This window comes from Onychostoma macrolepis, chromosome 18 (genome assembly GCF_012432095.1).
Source record: "Onychostoma macrolepis isolate SWU-2019 chromosome 18, ASM1243209v1, whole genome shotgun sequence".
NCBI lineage: Eukaryota > Metazoa > Chordata > Actinopteri > Cypriniformes > Cyprinidae > Onychostoma > Onychostoma macrolepis.
This window is the reverse complement of record NC_081172.1, coordinates 14,765,654-14,782,281: the sequence shown is the minus strand read 5'-3', so window position 1 is coordinate 14,782,281 and position 16,628 is coordinate 14,765,654. Positions and strand designations below refer to the sequence as shown.

The 16,628-nt window shown below is 34.4% G+C and overlaps 1 protein-coding gene and 1 long non-coding RNA gene across 3 annotated transcripts; one reads left to right on the top strand and one right to left on the bottom strand.

The window, feature by feature from the left end:
• Positions 1 to 10: 10 nt before the first annotated feature.
• Positions 11 to 4,617, bottom strand: si:dkeyp-59c12.1 (Ras-related and estrogen-regulated growth inhibitor-like protein). Of its 2 annotated transcripts, none has more exons than XM_058751672.1 (4): positions 4,262 to 4,452; positions 4,101 to 4,154; positions 3,927 to 4,003; positions 11 to 3,057 (listed from the first exon to the last, which is right to left on the bottom strand). In XM_058751672.1, exons 1-4 carry the CDS (start codon positions 4,332 to 4,334, stop codon positions 2,629 to 2,631), a joined length of 633 nt encoding a protein of 210 aa, XP_058607655.1. In that variant the 5' UTR covers positions 4,335 to 4,452; the 3' UTR covers positions 11 to 2,628. The 2 variants fall into 2 exon arrangements, with proteins under 2 accessions (XP_058607655.1, XP_058607657.1); XM_058751674.1 differs by having other exon boundaries at positions 2,629 to 3,054; positions 4,262 to 4,617.
• On the top strand, positions 3,007 to 12,631 carry LOC131524518 (uncharacterized). The gene is made up of 4 exons (XR_009266992.1): positions 3,007 to 3,076; positions 4,346 to 4,453; positions 10,783 to 10,923; positions 12,168 to 12,631. It is a non-coding gene; the product is annotated as an uncharacterized LOC131524518 (long non-coding RNA).
• Positions 12,632 to 16,628: the final 3,997 nt, after the last annotated feature.

Here is a 16,628-nt window from a genome sequence, read left to right as displayed (position 1 = left end):
AGAGTGGGATGCAGGTTTCATTATTTATCCTGCAGGTCTGTCATGTTCATTTAAAGCATTAAGCATAGCAGTCATGGGTCATGATTTGGAGAGGTGTATGTCAACACTACCAATGCAAAACTCAGAAATCAGTGACCTACATATAGTTATACATTTGGATGTTCTGGATGGTGTTTTCCCATTTCTTGTCCATAATAAAGCAAAGTTATTAAGTTAAGTTAATTTGCTGCTCAAGAAACATCTCGTATTATTATCAGTTGAAAACAGTTGTGCTGCTTAATATTTTTGTGGAAACAGTGGTACATTGTTTTTAGTATTCTTTGATGAATAGAAAGTTCAAAAGAACTTCAATTTTAATACATCCTTGCTAAATAAAAATTATAATTTCTTTAAAAAAACAAAACAAACCTTACTAACCCCAAACTTTTGATTACTAGTGTAGTTAGGGGGGAAATGCGGATTTAGAAATTGTGGTATGACTTAAATACATTTAAATAAATCTTGCATTATTTGTGACTGATTATATAATAGTAACTATAATTGCAGAAATGGTGCAAATCTCATTAATGAAACAGGGCTACTTTTCAATAATTTTTTATTGTATCAAGTCACAGCAATTGGTGATAATACACTTTTTCAATAAAACGTCCCTTGAAAAACCAATATATGAGGAATGAGATTTGATCATTGCACGACAGGATCATTAAAGAAAGACTGCACAGATGTGACTCGGCTAAAAAGAAAACCAACCCATTAAGTACAGGAATAAATTAAATACTTCATAATCAGATTTTTACCATGTCCCTGCCTATTGTATGTTTGAGTAAACTGTGTGCTAGGTGGAAAAGTCCTCAGAATTGTTATTTTAATTTTTTTGGTCACTTACCAAAGATACCAGATTGACAATTACAGCAAGTCATTACAGCAAAGGTTATTCACTATTCAGTTATATTCTTTATTAAATTAATATTAACATTGAACTTAATTTGTCCAAATGCCTCTTTAGTCATAGCATAAAGAGCTGATCTAAATGTTTACATGCATACTTGTAATGCCTGATTGTGGTCTATGAATACATTTTTTTTTTTTTGCTTAGATTGTTGATAAATAAATATACATGTACATAAACTGTCAGCTGTACACCATGTATTCATTGCATTTGATTCCCTTTAAACTTATATCTGTAATCTTTCATCAACCATAGTTAACATACTTTGACAACGTGTTTTTGGTGTAACAATGTATTTAATACAAATACAGCATATTCATTTACTGATTGTAACATTGCACTGTCACTCAGGGGAAGTGTTTCTTTATTAGCTTTATAGCACAAGAATTATTAAACAGTGTGGTCTAGAAACAAACACATGTTCTCCATAAAGCACTTAAACAGCCTCAGAAAAGAAGCTGGGAAAAAACATTCTGTTCTGTTATCTGAATGCACACAGACTTTGTAACTGAACTGCAAGACGGCCTTGAGCTGATAACAGCTCCTTGAATGATAATACCTGATACTGTTGGAGCCTTTTGTATTTGATAAATGTAGCATAAGACAATGTTGTCTTGCGTCAGCTTATATTGTTAGGCCACAGCGCATTAGCATTGACTCATGAAAGATTCCCACGGCCATCATCACCACAGTGTTAACCTTCTTCCAACATTCATGATTATTTGCAGAAGCACTGACATCTTTCCTGTTTATAAGTAATAGCTCAACATTTGCTGAAAATTTACTCGCCCTCAGGCCAGCCAAGATGCAGATGAGATTGTTTCCTTATCTGAAGAGAATTGGAGAAATTTAACATTATATAATTTGCTCTCCAGTGGATCCTCTGCAGTGAATGGGTGCCGTCAGAATAAGATTTAAAACAGCTGATAAAAACATCACAATAATCCACAAGTAATCAAGAGGCCTGCAGCCATCAATTCACATCTTGTGAAGCAAAATGCTGTGCGTTTGTAATAATAAAAAAAAAAGTACGAGTCCTTTATCCATAATAATGTTTATTACAAAGTAAAAGTCCTCTCATCCGATTCAAGAGAAATATGCACAGATCAAGTACAGTTTAGAAGCAAAAACAGTCCAAAACAGTTGTTTATGTAGATTACTTATGATGATGTTTTTATCAGCTGTTTGGACTCTCATTTTGACGGCACCCATTCTAAGTAGAGGGTCCATTGGTGACGTAATGCTAAATTTCTCCAAATCTGCTCAGATGAAGAAACAAACTCGTCTACATCTTGGATAGCCTGAGGGTGAGACATTTTTCAGCAAATTTTCATTTCTAGCTGAACTTTTCCTTTTAAAGTAAGCAAAGGAGGTTAAATTACATATTTATCAAACAATGGAATATTCACTCCACTTATGATTGATATAATCTGCTGCCACATAGCATCTTAAGCATTTTATTGAGAACTCTCCGATGTCAACATGTTCTCAATGGAAGCCATCACCTTAGAAGACAAACTAGGGCAATCTCTTAGCTGCCCACACGGAAGATCCAGCTGTAGTCACATGAGAGATCTCAGACTCTCATGCAAGCCACAGCAACAGCTCGTTCCTCTCAATGGATCTAAAATAGGTCATATCAGACCACATAAGCTTTATTTCCAGAGCTCCCATCGGCTTCACAGTGAATCTGTTCGCCTGCGGGCAAACACTGCAGACATGCTCTTCACAATGCCCTTGATGCCTGCTAACTTTTTCACAGATACCCTGGACTCCCTGATGCGATCCACCAGCCCATGGAAAACCATGAGGACACTGTGGTAGTTCTCAGCAGCTGAGACCTCATAAAACTGACAGTCTGCAGAGAGCGCAAGCAGCCTGCCCTCTTCGCTTAGGACCGTTCGGCGATGGTGCAGATCCCTCTTGTTACCCACAATAACTATGGGCATCTTCTCAAAGCCAAGAATGTCCTTATTGGTTTTGATCATTTGAATGAGTCTGGAGACCGTGTTGAAACTGGCTCGATCACAGATGCTGTAGACCAGCACAAAGCCATCTGCCCACTGGACTCTCTTCTCACACATCAAGGACTTGGAAGACAGGTCCTGCTGAGAAGACAAACATAAGGTATTTATTCAACATTCAGATGGTGTATATAATATTTGTCATTCACTAAATATATTTGAAAAAAAAAACAGCATAAAAACTAATGCTAATTTGACTAAAAAGCTAATTTAATGGTCTTGGCTGGTTTAAGATGGTCTTATAGCCTATACAAGCTTATATACTGATGGTTTATCTAGCCTAACAAGTTACACAAAGTGTCCAAAGCCCTTATAAATCTAGCCAACAGATCACCTTGACCAGGCTGGGAAACCAGCTAAGACCACAACATCATTTTAAGCAGGTTTATATATATATATATAGATATATATATATATATATATATATATATATATATATATATATATATATATATATATATATATATATATGCGACCCTGGACCACAAAACCAGTCACAGGTATATTTGTAGCAATAGCCAAAAATACATTGCATGGGTCAAAATTATTGATTTTTCTTTTATGCCAAAAATCATTAGGATATTAAGTAAAGATTATGTTCCATGAAGATATTTTTCCTACCGTAAATATATCAAAACTTAATTTTTGATTAGTAATATGCATTGCTAAGAACTTCATTTGGACAACTTTAAAGGCGATTTTCTCAATATTTAGATTTTTTGCACCCTCAGATTCCAGATTTTCAAATAGCTGTATCTAGACCAAATATTGTCATATCCTAACAAACCATACATCAATGGAAAGCGTATTTATTCATATGATGTATAACTCTTAATTAAAAAAAATTGACCCTTATATGACTGGTTTTGTGGTCCAGGGTCATATATATATATATATATAAGATAGGTTGAACAGTTGACAGAAAGTTAACTGGTTATGAAACACTGAATCACCTGTGAATATGGTGCATCCCATATATTCAAAGTTTGCTCTCGTCCATCCACAACAACATTGTGAGTGTAAAGAGACTCTGTTGAGAAACCAGCGTATCAGTTATAATGAAATGTAAAAATATTAAGAAAAACTTATAAATAAACATATAAATCAATCAGTACAAGGCAACATACCGATATCCCCATATTCCCCGATGAATCTACGAGTCAGGAATCGGACAATAAGTGCTGCAATTGCAAAACACAAAACTTAAAGAGCATTTGCGTATACGGCAAGATGTTGTTAAAGTTACAAAAGATGACTGAAGAAGAAAGAAATGCATTTTATGGATTACCAGATTTCCCAACATTGTCTGTGCCGAGTACCACAACGTTTGCATCCATTCTCTGTCCGTTTAGTCTAGTCATATCCTTTACAGATGCTGCAAGTGATGATCTGGCGCGTCTCCGCCGCAGTCAACAAAGTTGAGGAGAAGGCGGAGCTTCGACGTGCTCGCTCCCGTGACGCCTGTGTGCCCGCTCCGACGGTGAGTTTCATGAGCAGACAACTCAAAGCAGTCACAACAAACATTGCATGACCGTTGGCTTGAAAGGCATAAAAGGGCTGTATGTCAGTAACCGGCATTTTATTGCCATACTTTCCTGAAAGGGGACTGTGAATTCTGTATTTGTTGTCATTGTTTACATGGATTGTTCAGACGTTGAATCTGTTTTAGGCCACAAGATGGTGTGAGTAACTTAGGCTATTGAGGGTTAGAAAATAATTGCTTCTACTTTTAATATGAAAAACACCTGCTAGGTTTTTCTGTATTAACTATATGCTGTATATTTTGAAGTAAAAAGTACACGTTTCTTGCCAATTGTTTCCATGCTGAAAAAAATAGAAACCAACACAGAACTTCTAATGGTTTCCACTACAAACACCATTAAAACATTACAAACCATCAACTATAAACCATTAACAAATGGTTCCCTGTAATGTGTTTTGGGACATATTCCATTAGGGTTTATTGGTTTTAACAAGCCACCAATAAAAGGCGACAGATTACCAGTAGAGACCCACAGGGATGATTACAGTTTCCACTTAAATTAAAACCAATAGGCTACAGTTCCCATTACAACCAGTAAAACCATTACAAAATCTGTGAAAATCTTGTTTTTTTGTTTCAGCAGAGATGTTTGTTTCTTGTATTGTTCTTGTTCATTCAGTTATAAATTTTAATAATGTTTGTGTATTCTAAAAAAAAAACATTTTAAAGGTGCAATAGGTGATTGTCTTCAGAAACATTTTTTGTTATTCTGGTTGAAAGTCTCTTCACATTCCGATAGCAATCATTAAGTTAAGTGGTCTAAATGTATTTATCTGCATTTATATATTCTGTGGAAGGTGTAGGACCAAGAAATGTTCGTCCAATCAAAACACCCGCCCCCCAATCGAAAAAAAACTGTAATTTTGTGAAATGTTATTGCAATTTAAAATAACAGTTTTCTATTTTAATATAGCCTACTTAAAAAATATAATTTATTCCTGTGAAGTAAAGCTGAATTTTCAGTATCAATAATCCAGTCTTCAGTGTCACATGATCCTTCAGAAATCATTCTAATATGCTGAATTATAATCAGTGTTGGAGACAGTTGTGCTGCTTAATATTTTTTCAGACATGATAATTTTTTCAGGATTCTTTGATAAATAAAAAGTGAAAAAGAACAGTGTCTATTCAAAATATATATTTTGTGTTACAATATACACTACTATTTAAAAGTTTGGGGTCAGTAAGTTTCTTCTTTCTTTTTTAAAAAGAAATTAATGCTTTTATTTAGCAAGGATGTGAAAAATGGATAAAAAGTGATGGTAAAGACTTATGTTGTTAGAAAAGATTTCTATTTTGAATAAATTATGTTCTTTTTAACTTTTTGTTTATCAAAGAATCAAAGAACATAGTATCACAGGTTCCACAGCACAGCAGTTTCTACACTGATAATAAATCAGCATATTAGAATGATTTCTGAAGGATCATGTAACGCTGAAGACCAGAGTAATGGCTGATGAAAATTCAGCGATGCGTCACATAAATAAATTATATATTAAATGGTATTAAAATAAGAAACCAATATTAGAAATTGCAATAATATTTCACAATATTATTGTTTTTCGGTATTTCTGAGCAAATGAATACAGCCTTGATGAGCATTAATTTAACTCCATTAAAAACATTAAAAATCTTACTGATCCCAAACTTTTTTTTCCCTTACAGATGAACGATAAAAACACTGATCAGTGATAACATTGATCAATTTATTTTTCCTGTAGTAAAGGCCAGGAAATTTAAAATGAAATGCACTATAATATGCATTGTCCATATCTGGCCACTAGGGTGCAGTATAATCACAATAATTAGACATCTGTCCATGACAGAAGTGGCATAGGACAAAAAAGTTTTGTGAGTGCATCTCACGTTTTGTATAATTGTTTTTAATGTGTAATTTGTTTTTCACCTGCCCTTCTGTGTATAGAGATAAAACAATTGGGGGAAAAAAACTATCCATCACCAAATTCACCAATAAATATGCCCCTTAATAATATCATGCAAAATCAAATTAAATACAAAACTGATAATACTGTATATAAAATCTAAAATAACACACTGCATGATATTGCCACACACAAACCAGAACAGGAACTCTGTGGGCACCTTCATCAGTAAGCATGCAGTGTAAATACAAGCATATGTTGCTTTATTGAATAATAGCCATTTGTATGCTAAGCGTTCACATACTGATGAAGGTGCCCACAGTGTTGCAGTTCCGGTTTGTGTGTGGCCATATCATGCGGTGTCCTCATTAAAGATATGGGTGGCTTGGAGGAAGCCGCTCCTTATGATTTATGTACTGGTCCAAAGAAAGTGGTGCCACGTTCCTGACTGCAGCAGTGAGAACAAGCTATTGTTTGGGTGGCTTGGATCCTCAGTAATTCCTCAAGGAGCGGCTGAAGACACACCTTTTCCACAAGCACTCAATCACCCCACACCCTTAAACCAATGAACTAAAATGTATGTTTCTTCTCTGAATCTCTCCTCTTCTCTAGCTTGCTCTCTAATCTAGTTGTTTAATAAACCAGACTTTGTGTATTACGATTATTGTTGGTTCTCTGGCGAATTGCTCTGTTCCTTACTTCTGCCTGTACTATCCCTTCAGTCATACACTCAGTTGACCGTCTGCACGTCTCTGCTGTCCTGAGTTGTTCTGCTCCAATGCAGGCGGTAATACTGCCTATTGGGATGCTTTAAATAGTGCTTGTGTAGAAAGGGGGTCCTCATAAACTTCTCCTGCTCCTGAAGCCACCCTGCTGCCCCTCCCTGACTGAGCTGTTGGCTGTGTGATTCATTTCATCTGTGGCTGGCTGAAGGTGTGAAGTTGCTTTTTTTCACTAATGGAATTGGAGTCATGTAAAGCAATACATCAGTTCAGTTATGTATCAGGCTCAAAAATTGGTTTTCTATTAAGGGGTGCTATTTGCCCCTGGGATTGATTTCTGGGGCATTTTTATTATCTTTGTAAGAGCAATCTTTGTATTTCTGTCTTTTTTTAAATTTTCTTATTCAAGTATTTATTTAATTCATTTAATCAATCAGTCGGAATTATCAACATAAACAAAAGTCATCTTTACACTGCAAAGGTTGCACAGAAGCTGCATCTGATAGCATGTTTATTCATACATTTAAAAGGAATAGTTCATCAAAAATGAAAATTTGCTGAAAATGTACTCACTCTCAGGCCATCCAAGATGAGATGAGTTTGTTTCTTCATTGGAACGGATTTTGAAAAATTTAGCATTACATAATTTTCTCACTTTGCAGTGAATGGGTGCCGTCAGAATGAGAGTCCAAACAGCTGATAAAATGATCACAATAATCCACAAGTAATCGTCAGTCGTCAAAAAGTCAATCAATTAATGTCTTGTGAACCAAAAATCTGCATGTTTGTAAGAAAGAAATTCATCATTAAGACATTTTTATTTTCAAACCATAGCTTCCAGCTAAAATATGTGTCCTTTATCCATAATAATTCTTTCTCAGATTTTTGGACTCTTATTCTGACGGCACCCATTTGCAGCAGAGGATCCACTAAAAAATAGAACTCATTACATGGTAGGGCTGCAATATTATGACAAAAAAAATATTGCTGGTTATTTCCCTTGATCTTATAATAATGAGTATTATTGCAGACGAACAGAATACATAAAATTTTATACAAATAAAGAAGCTTTTTTTGTGTTGGGGAAGAGACACATATCATATTGTTGTATAGGCTACACAGACAAAACAAGCTGAGAACTGTTTATTTTTTTTATGTAATAGAAAATCACTTTAGTTATCAGCATGGTTATCTTAGTAGCATGAAAAACAAAACAGTTATTTATACTGGGACTAAAGTGGGACTTCAGTGCTCACAAAAACTCTTATTGTCAAACAAGCTGTCTGTGTAATGAATCCCCTTACATACATCGCATCTGCATGTACAGTAAGATACATACACATACATGAGTATATATAGATTACACACACCTTACACACAAAAAGTACCTTAGAGTAGTAGAGTTGAGTAGTAATATGTACCCTTAAAGGGACAGTTCACCCAAAAATGAAAATTCTGTCATTAATTACTCACCCTCATGTCGTTCCAAACCCATAAGACCTTCGTTCATCTTCGGAACATAAATTAAGATATTCTTAATGCATTCTGGGAGCTCTCTGACCCTCCCATAGACAGCAATGCAATTATCAACATCCAGAAACGTAGCCAGGACATCGTTAAAATAATCCATGGGACATCAGGGGTTCAAACATAATCCAGATCTCAAAAAGGGTTAACTCAGGTTAACTCTGCATTGTATTGGTTCAAAATATCATCCTGTCAGTCTGGCCTCTCTGCTTTAAAAGGTCATGTCACATCACATGTTTCATCTTTTTAAAACCCTGGTATAAGCTTGAATGGATTATAGTTATGAGTAATTAAGCCTGAAATCAGTCAAAACATTATATGGTTTGTTAATTATTTATTACAGCTAATTAGCAGTATATTATTCATCTAACGTCATTTAATTATTTACAATTTCATTTTTTGACTGTTCTTGGATGTTTAAGGCTACTTGTGTGTTAGCAAAATTATCTTTAAATAGAACTAAAAATGCAAATGCAATAAATGATTTTGCAGATGAACAGAGTTCAAATATTTAATTTATATTAATTATCTTTTTAATCTAAAAAAGTAGTCATCTCAAACTTTTCTTCTCTCTTACCCACCTAGATCCCTATGCCAAAGCTACAGTTATTATTTCCATACTGACCTCATAAAAAGCCCTATCAAACTAATATGAGGCCACTCTGTTGAAATGGAAAACTGTAAAGCGCTTCAGTGCCATGAAAACTGCTCTGCTGAACACGTTCAAATAAATTGCTTATGAATGATCCATGCACAGCTTAGTCTCACCTGAATTGTTGAATGTTGCCATTTTTAGCCATCTATATTTAAAAAAACCTGGAAAAGTCAAAGCAATGACAAGAACTGGGTCTTATGAACATAGTATAATGTGATATAGCTCATTACATGCTTGACAGACAGTAAAATGTAGTATTCTGTTCTGCGATCTTGCTGTAGGGTTAGAAGAGCACAGTGTGCGAGGTCATTACGATTCTCTAAGGAAAATGTTTTAATGCCTTGTGAAATGAAGTATATATATTAGACCTATATGCTGGTGGCACCAAAGGGAATATAGTAATAATATTGTAAGCACCCTGGGGCCACTTCTTCAATTTCTTAGCTGTCAGAGGTTATATTTGCTCTAATTGCCACAGATGTGTGAAATACTGCAGGAGTGTCTTAGAGACAACATATATACTGCACGGGTGAGTGACATTTACCCATATATAGACTGAGCTTTACCTATTTTATTTTATTTTAAATAAAAAATGAAAAAAAATATTAATTAAAAAATTTAATATTAAAATCTTAAGCAGTTTTAGTTAAGAATGTTGGCAGCAGTGTAGACGTTATATTTCATGTAGTTTTATTTGAGAGCATCAGATTTAATAAATTCTAATTAAAAGCAAGTGTGCTTTTGAGAAAATGTTGGACATTAAAATAACCGACACCAGACCAGTGATTTTGCATGAACTTTGATATCTAGTTACACACCCAATACTTCTAAACCTCCTCTTATAGCAGCCATTTATTCATGCAAAGCCAGTTCCAGTAAAGCAGCTGAGTCCGTGTGTGTGCTTATGCAAATGAATCTTCTTATGGACTAATCTAAACCCTCCATGTTTTATAATTCCACTCTTTCCTGGTTCAAGTGTATATAGCATATTGGCTGAGTAAAGGTGTGAGATAAGAGCATTCAAGCAAAAGGCCTGTCTGAAAATTAAATTGGATTTACAATTCATACAGATAAACTGTCTAAAGCAAAGAGCGTCTTTGATGACTTACAGCTTCTTGTATACAATAAACATTCAATTTATTTTAAGTGACAACACTGGAGAGAATCAGTTTTGCAACTTTTAAACTAAATCTAAATATGAGTGAAACACACAGGAAATATTAAAATAGGGACCATTAATTGATTATTTCACATTTTGAATTTGTACAATGTGCCTGATAGTCAATTTTGCATATTAGACTAATCAAACAGGTCAAAGCTGCTGCATGTTTATTAGAAGCAGTGGCACACACAGATCTTGCTATGAACCCATTAGCACATTTGATGTGATATAATTCGATTGCATTTCATTTCAGTAATACCCATCATGCTGAGGCAGAGGTCTTTAGTACTGTACGATGAGCGTTTTTTTCTCTGCAGCCCAGATGTGCTGTTGACTCCCGCAGGAGAATGATGGAAGATTCCCTTCTTGCATATTCATGGATTGGTTTCAGACACTTCAATTATTCAGCTGGATGGATTTTCTTAAGGAACCATCCAGTGAACTGCTCACCTTGAATTGTGAGTGATGCATGGGATTTAATGCCATTTCAGTAGCGGACAGGATAATCTTCAAAGGAATATGTTTGTCCCTTTCTGAACACAGGCCACTGAATCTTACCCGTATCTTTTTCAAAACCCTTCTACTATTACAGGTGCTTCATGGTCGTCATGCATGGAGATACCATGTGGAAATGAAAAGTTAACCCATTTTGTTATTGTAATGTGACCAATCTTAATTCTATACTAAAAGAGTGCATCATGTGGTAACATCTAAATTAATTTAGTTTATTGAAGTAAAAAATATATATTTCAAGATCACTGATTAATAGCTCCATATATATATATATATATATAAGAAGGACCAAACATGCAGAAATAAAAATTAATATAAATAAAAAAACAAAAATTAATAAATGCCAAAATAAGAAATTATATTAAAAAGAATTATTGGAATTAAAACTAAATACCGAAAAAACACAAACTTATTTAGGACATGAAAATTATTTTATTTTTTTTGTTTGTTTGTTTGTTTGTTTAATCAAGTAATTTATTTCTTTACCCCCCCCCCCCCAACTATTATATTTATTTAGTTATTTTTAGTGTTCATGCTGCCTTCAAATTTTCAGTTTAGTCAACCTGAAATGTGAAGTTGTATTATGTGACAACACTTATATTTAAGTTATCTCGACAATTAAATTAATTCCAGGAAAGTTATTCTAATACTAAGTTTTAAATTGTTATAGCGGTTTGCAATAATAATTTTTTTACAGAGCAGTAACCTTAATGCAAAGGTGCCTGAACTTTTTAATACAAAGGCCTAAAAATTTGACTGAGGGCTAAAAGTAAATGTTGCATTATATCCAACTATATTCTATTAAAATGTATTACATTATTATTACAAAATTTTAAGTAATAATTTCAGTTTTTTTTTTTTATCAAAAACATTGAAAATTCACTTAACTTCAATAAAAGAAAAATATAAATTAGAAATGATTTTTCCCTCCTCCTCTTGTGAAATGCTGGTTTGGGCATTTCTGCCTTGAAATGGGCATTAATGGTTTTAGGGATAGATAAGGAACAAAGTTGTTATGACCGTAAATCTGTCAAAACTGATCCCTTCTTGACCCTACATGTTGCCTGTCTTGAGATGTTAACCACTGTCCTTTGTGAGGCACAGCTTTCATTAGACATCATTAGACATCTGCAGAGAAACCGTTACAAAAGGAAAAGATGAGACCATTGCTTTTTCATATCCCCCTCAGGAAGGAAACGCTTGAGCTACTTTGCTGTAGAGCCACAAGCTGTGCAGCGAGGAGGCAGAATCGCACAGCCCAGCCTTTCACAAACAGCTGCTTCTAGTGCCACTAGATGTATTTTGGTGGGAAGGGGGTGGAAGCTGCTCCCTACACTTCTAAATGTGCCAGAAAGTGTTATCAGTTCAACATTAATGCATGTGTCGTGTCTTACTTTCCATTCCCCGTTCCTTTATCGTTGTGTGTATCAATGAGAAACTGCTGCCGAATTTAAATGAGACATCCTGTTGCTTATGTCTGTTAGTGCGTCATGAGGACATTTTCTGAAAGAGTGATTTGTGTATTTCCTCCCTTAATTGAAAAAACTTTTTTCCCCTAACAACTGAATCATAAGAAAAGGAATAATGGTAACACTTTACAATAAGGTTCAATTCATTAACATCAGTTAATGCATTAGGTATTATAGAAACTAATAATGGACAACAATTTATGATAATCTGTGATAATATTATACTGTAAATAAAATATGCATAATTAATGTAAATCTATAACATTGTACTTTGTGTTTTATTACCTTGGCATTAAATTACAGAAAACTGGTTAATGCTGCTACATGAGCATTTCTAATACAATAGACTGACAGCAGATTTGACTTCTTTCTCTTTCTCTTGAAATGTTTCTCCTCTTTTGGAAAATCATGGAAACATTTTAATTTGTCATTGGGGAAATGGGAACGCAAAAACTATATTTGTTGTAGTTTTTGTTCACCACTATATAATTTTACCCATTGAAGATAATGTCCTCTTCTGAGAACCCCAGAAACTGTGTTGCCAAATCTGTGGTTTTTCCACAGAAGTGGGCTATATTTATACTGTTGCTGCGGGATGTTTTTTTAGTCTGCAAGTTGAAGCTAACCCCCATTTTCCCCAGAATCGCAACTGGGATCGTTTTGGTGGTGACTGGGCTAATTTTGAGTACCAATTGAAACTTCGCAAAGTCCTACCCTCCCTTAGTTACTGTTGCTATGTCTGACAAGCCATGCCACTCTCACACCACACATCATGTTCTCATGCAGTGAAAAATACATCATGGAGCAAAGAGGAAACTGACAGGAGCAGGTTACTTTAGGTATGAAACAAAGTCTCACCTTTCAAATTTGGTCTTTTTTGAAGAAATTAATTTTCCTTTTTATGGATCTTTAATGTGTCGTGACAGATCACTGTAGCGCCTTCAAGCGGCACGTGACCTGATCAGTTTTTCCTCTTTACTAGTTAAAGCATGAAATAAACATGAATGAACATCAGAGGTATTTTAAAAAAAAGGTATTTTATTTTAAGCGTGGAAAGTACACAACATTTTTCAAGTTTAAGTCCACAGAACTTAATCTACTCTCTTGTCTGATTTGTTTGTCAGACAAAATGTCAGATTTGGCGTTAGGATTGGTCAGATCCGCCTGTCAATTAATCCCCCTGCGAAGGGTCAATGGGGATTATTTATAACGCAGACCTGGCAACCCTGACTAGAAATGTGAAAAGGGTCCATTTTTCATTTGCTTGTTCATGTTCATGAAAAGAGTCAGTGACTGACCAAAAGTGACATCAAAGACTAAACTGTACAAAATATTTGTTTCAAATAAATTCTGTTCTTTAAAAATATAAATAAAAAAAAAAAAAAATCCTTAATAAATAAATACATACACATACAAATACACATATAAAGAAATAAATACATTTCAGCTCCAGATTTGATTTTAAGCATGATTTCTGACAGGATCATGTGATACTGAAGACTGGAGTAATGACTGCTAAAAGAAATTAAGCTTAAAATAGAATAAAAAAATAAAATAAAATAGAAAACATTTTTTAAATGTAATAATATTTCACAATATGGATGTTTTCTGTACATTTGATCAAATAAATGCAGCCTGCATGGTTGAGCAATAACAAACTTCTTTAAAAAAAAAAAAGGCATCAGGACATCAGTCAGTAATAAAATGCTGTAATTTCCACCACCATAGAACTACTAGCATGTGTAATCTCATGACTTGCATTTACATGTTAGTTGAATTTTGGCATATGTGCATGCTTGAGGGAAAAGCAACAAATGAATAATTCATGGAATAAATATGGTAAGTGCTTTCAAATGGTCCCTAAACGCTCATCAAAGCTACTACAATACTCCCCTGCTCCTTTCTTTTATACTCACTCGGATGTGCTATGCATGCATGATTGATTCAGTACAACATTGCCATTACTTCATTAATAAACACTGTAAAATTGATAATGCAGCCGTCTCGTATGATAATGCCAAGCTTAAAGAAAGTTCTCTTACTAGAGGAAAATCTGGTTCAAATTGTTGAAATAGTGATACCTTTACCCTGGCAATCAGTTTTGGAGACTTTTTTCCCCTTTTAACCTGCCAGTTAAACTTCTGAGAGAGCAAACAGGACTTGGCTAAGCGATTTCTCAGCTCACATGAATGCGCCAATGCATTTAGCGGCTTTTTTCATTATCATGAATAGTGGAACGACTTGATGCCTTTTGTATTTTTGATATTTTTCTCAGAGGACACATTTACCTTATTTGAATTGCAACGTCCCTGACTGTATCCACAGGGAGAACTATTTAACATTTATAAATATCTCCAGAATGTCACTGGTTGAATGAGAGCCGAAGTGGTTGCCATGACAAAAGGGCGAGTACATGCTTGGCTTGCATTGTTTTAAAAGACAAATGAAATCAAGGAGTCTTTTCCTTCTTTAGAGCCGCACAGGATGTGAGCCAACAGGGTGTGTGCAAAATGCAAACCATCAAAACTATTTTCAAAAACAAGCTACAGTATTTTCTAACGATGCAGAAAAAGATGTAATAAACAGTTTATTACATTCTTTTATAATAATCTGTCATTTTTGTGTAGTTAGAAAATGCAACACATTATATATTTATATATACAAACTATATGACGGCAATATATATATATAAGAATTGTTTATATTTGTGTAAACCGATACTGATACCATTCAAAAATTTGTGTAGTATGATTTTAAAAACAAAACACAAAATAAAAAAAGAAATACTTTTATTCAGCAAAGACTCATTAAATTGATCAAAAGTGACAGTAAAGTATTTATAATATGAATACTTTATGACAGTATAGTATTTATAATATTGCAAAAGATTTTAATTTCAAATAAACTGATTTATTTGAAATTTCTATTATTTAAAGAGTCCTGAAAAAATAATCATGATTTCCACAAAAATGAATGCAAAAACTATTTTCAACATTGATAATACAGTAATACATTATTAATAATTAAGTAACAAAAATTAATTGAAGACTGGAGTAATGATGCTGAAAATTCAGCTTTGCATCACAGGAATAAATTGCATTTTAAAATAAAACATTAAAATAGAAATCTGTTATTTTAAATTGTAATAATATTTCACAATATTACTGTATTATTCAAATAAATGAAGCTTTGGTGATCATAAGAGACTTCTTTCAAAAACATAAAAAAATCGTACTGAATCGTATCCATCCATCCATCCAGACCATGACACTTATAGGGTAAAAATGGTTGCTTTATAGCACTTTTTAAAGGGATAGTTCACCTTCAGCTGGTCCCCATCGACTTGCATAGTGATTTTTTTTTCCACACTTTTTGGAAGTCAATGGGGACCAGCAACTGAAGGTGAACTATCCCTTTAAGATGCTTTGCTTACAACTGTGCCACTTTAAATAAAAGATGTGACTCCTGTCATGACATGACAGACATTTATGTTTGCCCTTCAGTGCATTCTCATCTATCCACATACTTCCAATGGGTTTGTAATGAATTGAGAGGTGGCACGGCACCCTGTCTCCAAACTGCTGTCACAGTCAGGCCTGTGAAAGCACAGTCAGCAGCTTTTCAGCTCTAGCTGAATTTATTGGGGTTTTCCAGAGTGATAGACTCTGAATTGCTAAACATGCTGTTTATTTCTTCCATCGGCTAGCCATGGCGGCAACTCACTCTGTGCCAGCAGAAAGAACAGAGCCCCTTTAGAGCATTTTATGTGCTCTTGAAAGGTGGTTATGGCAATTTATCTGTCCCTTGCTATAAAATCCATCACACCCATAAAACTGTATCAGTCAGGGAGAGGACAGCATAAATATCAAACTCGCAGTATAAGAATAACAGTATCATTTATCTGAACGGTCTGGATTTCTGGCTGTTACAAAGTCTGCCACATACTGGGATAAAAGTATCCTTAAACCACTCTTAAAGGAACTGTTCACCCATAAATGAAAATTTGCTGAAAATGTACTAACCCTCAGATCATCCAAGATGTAGATGTGTTCACTGGAGCAAGTGTTATTATGAATTATGATCTGGTAATTTAGCTAGAAGTGAGAATTTAAAGTTAAAATGCCGTAATGACGGCACCCATTCAATGCATAGGATCGATTGGTGAGCAAGTGATAAGCAAG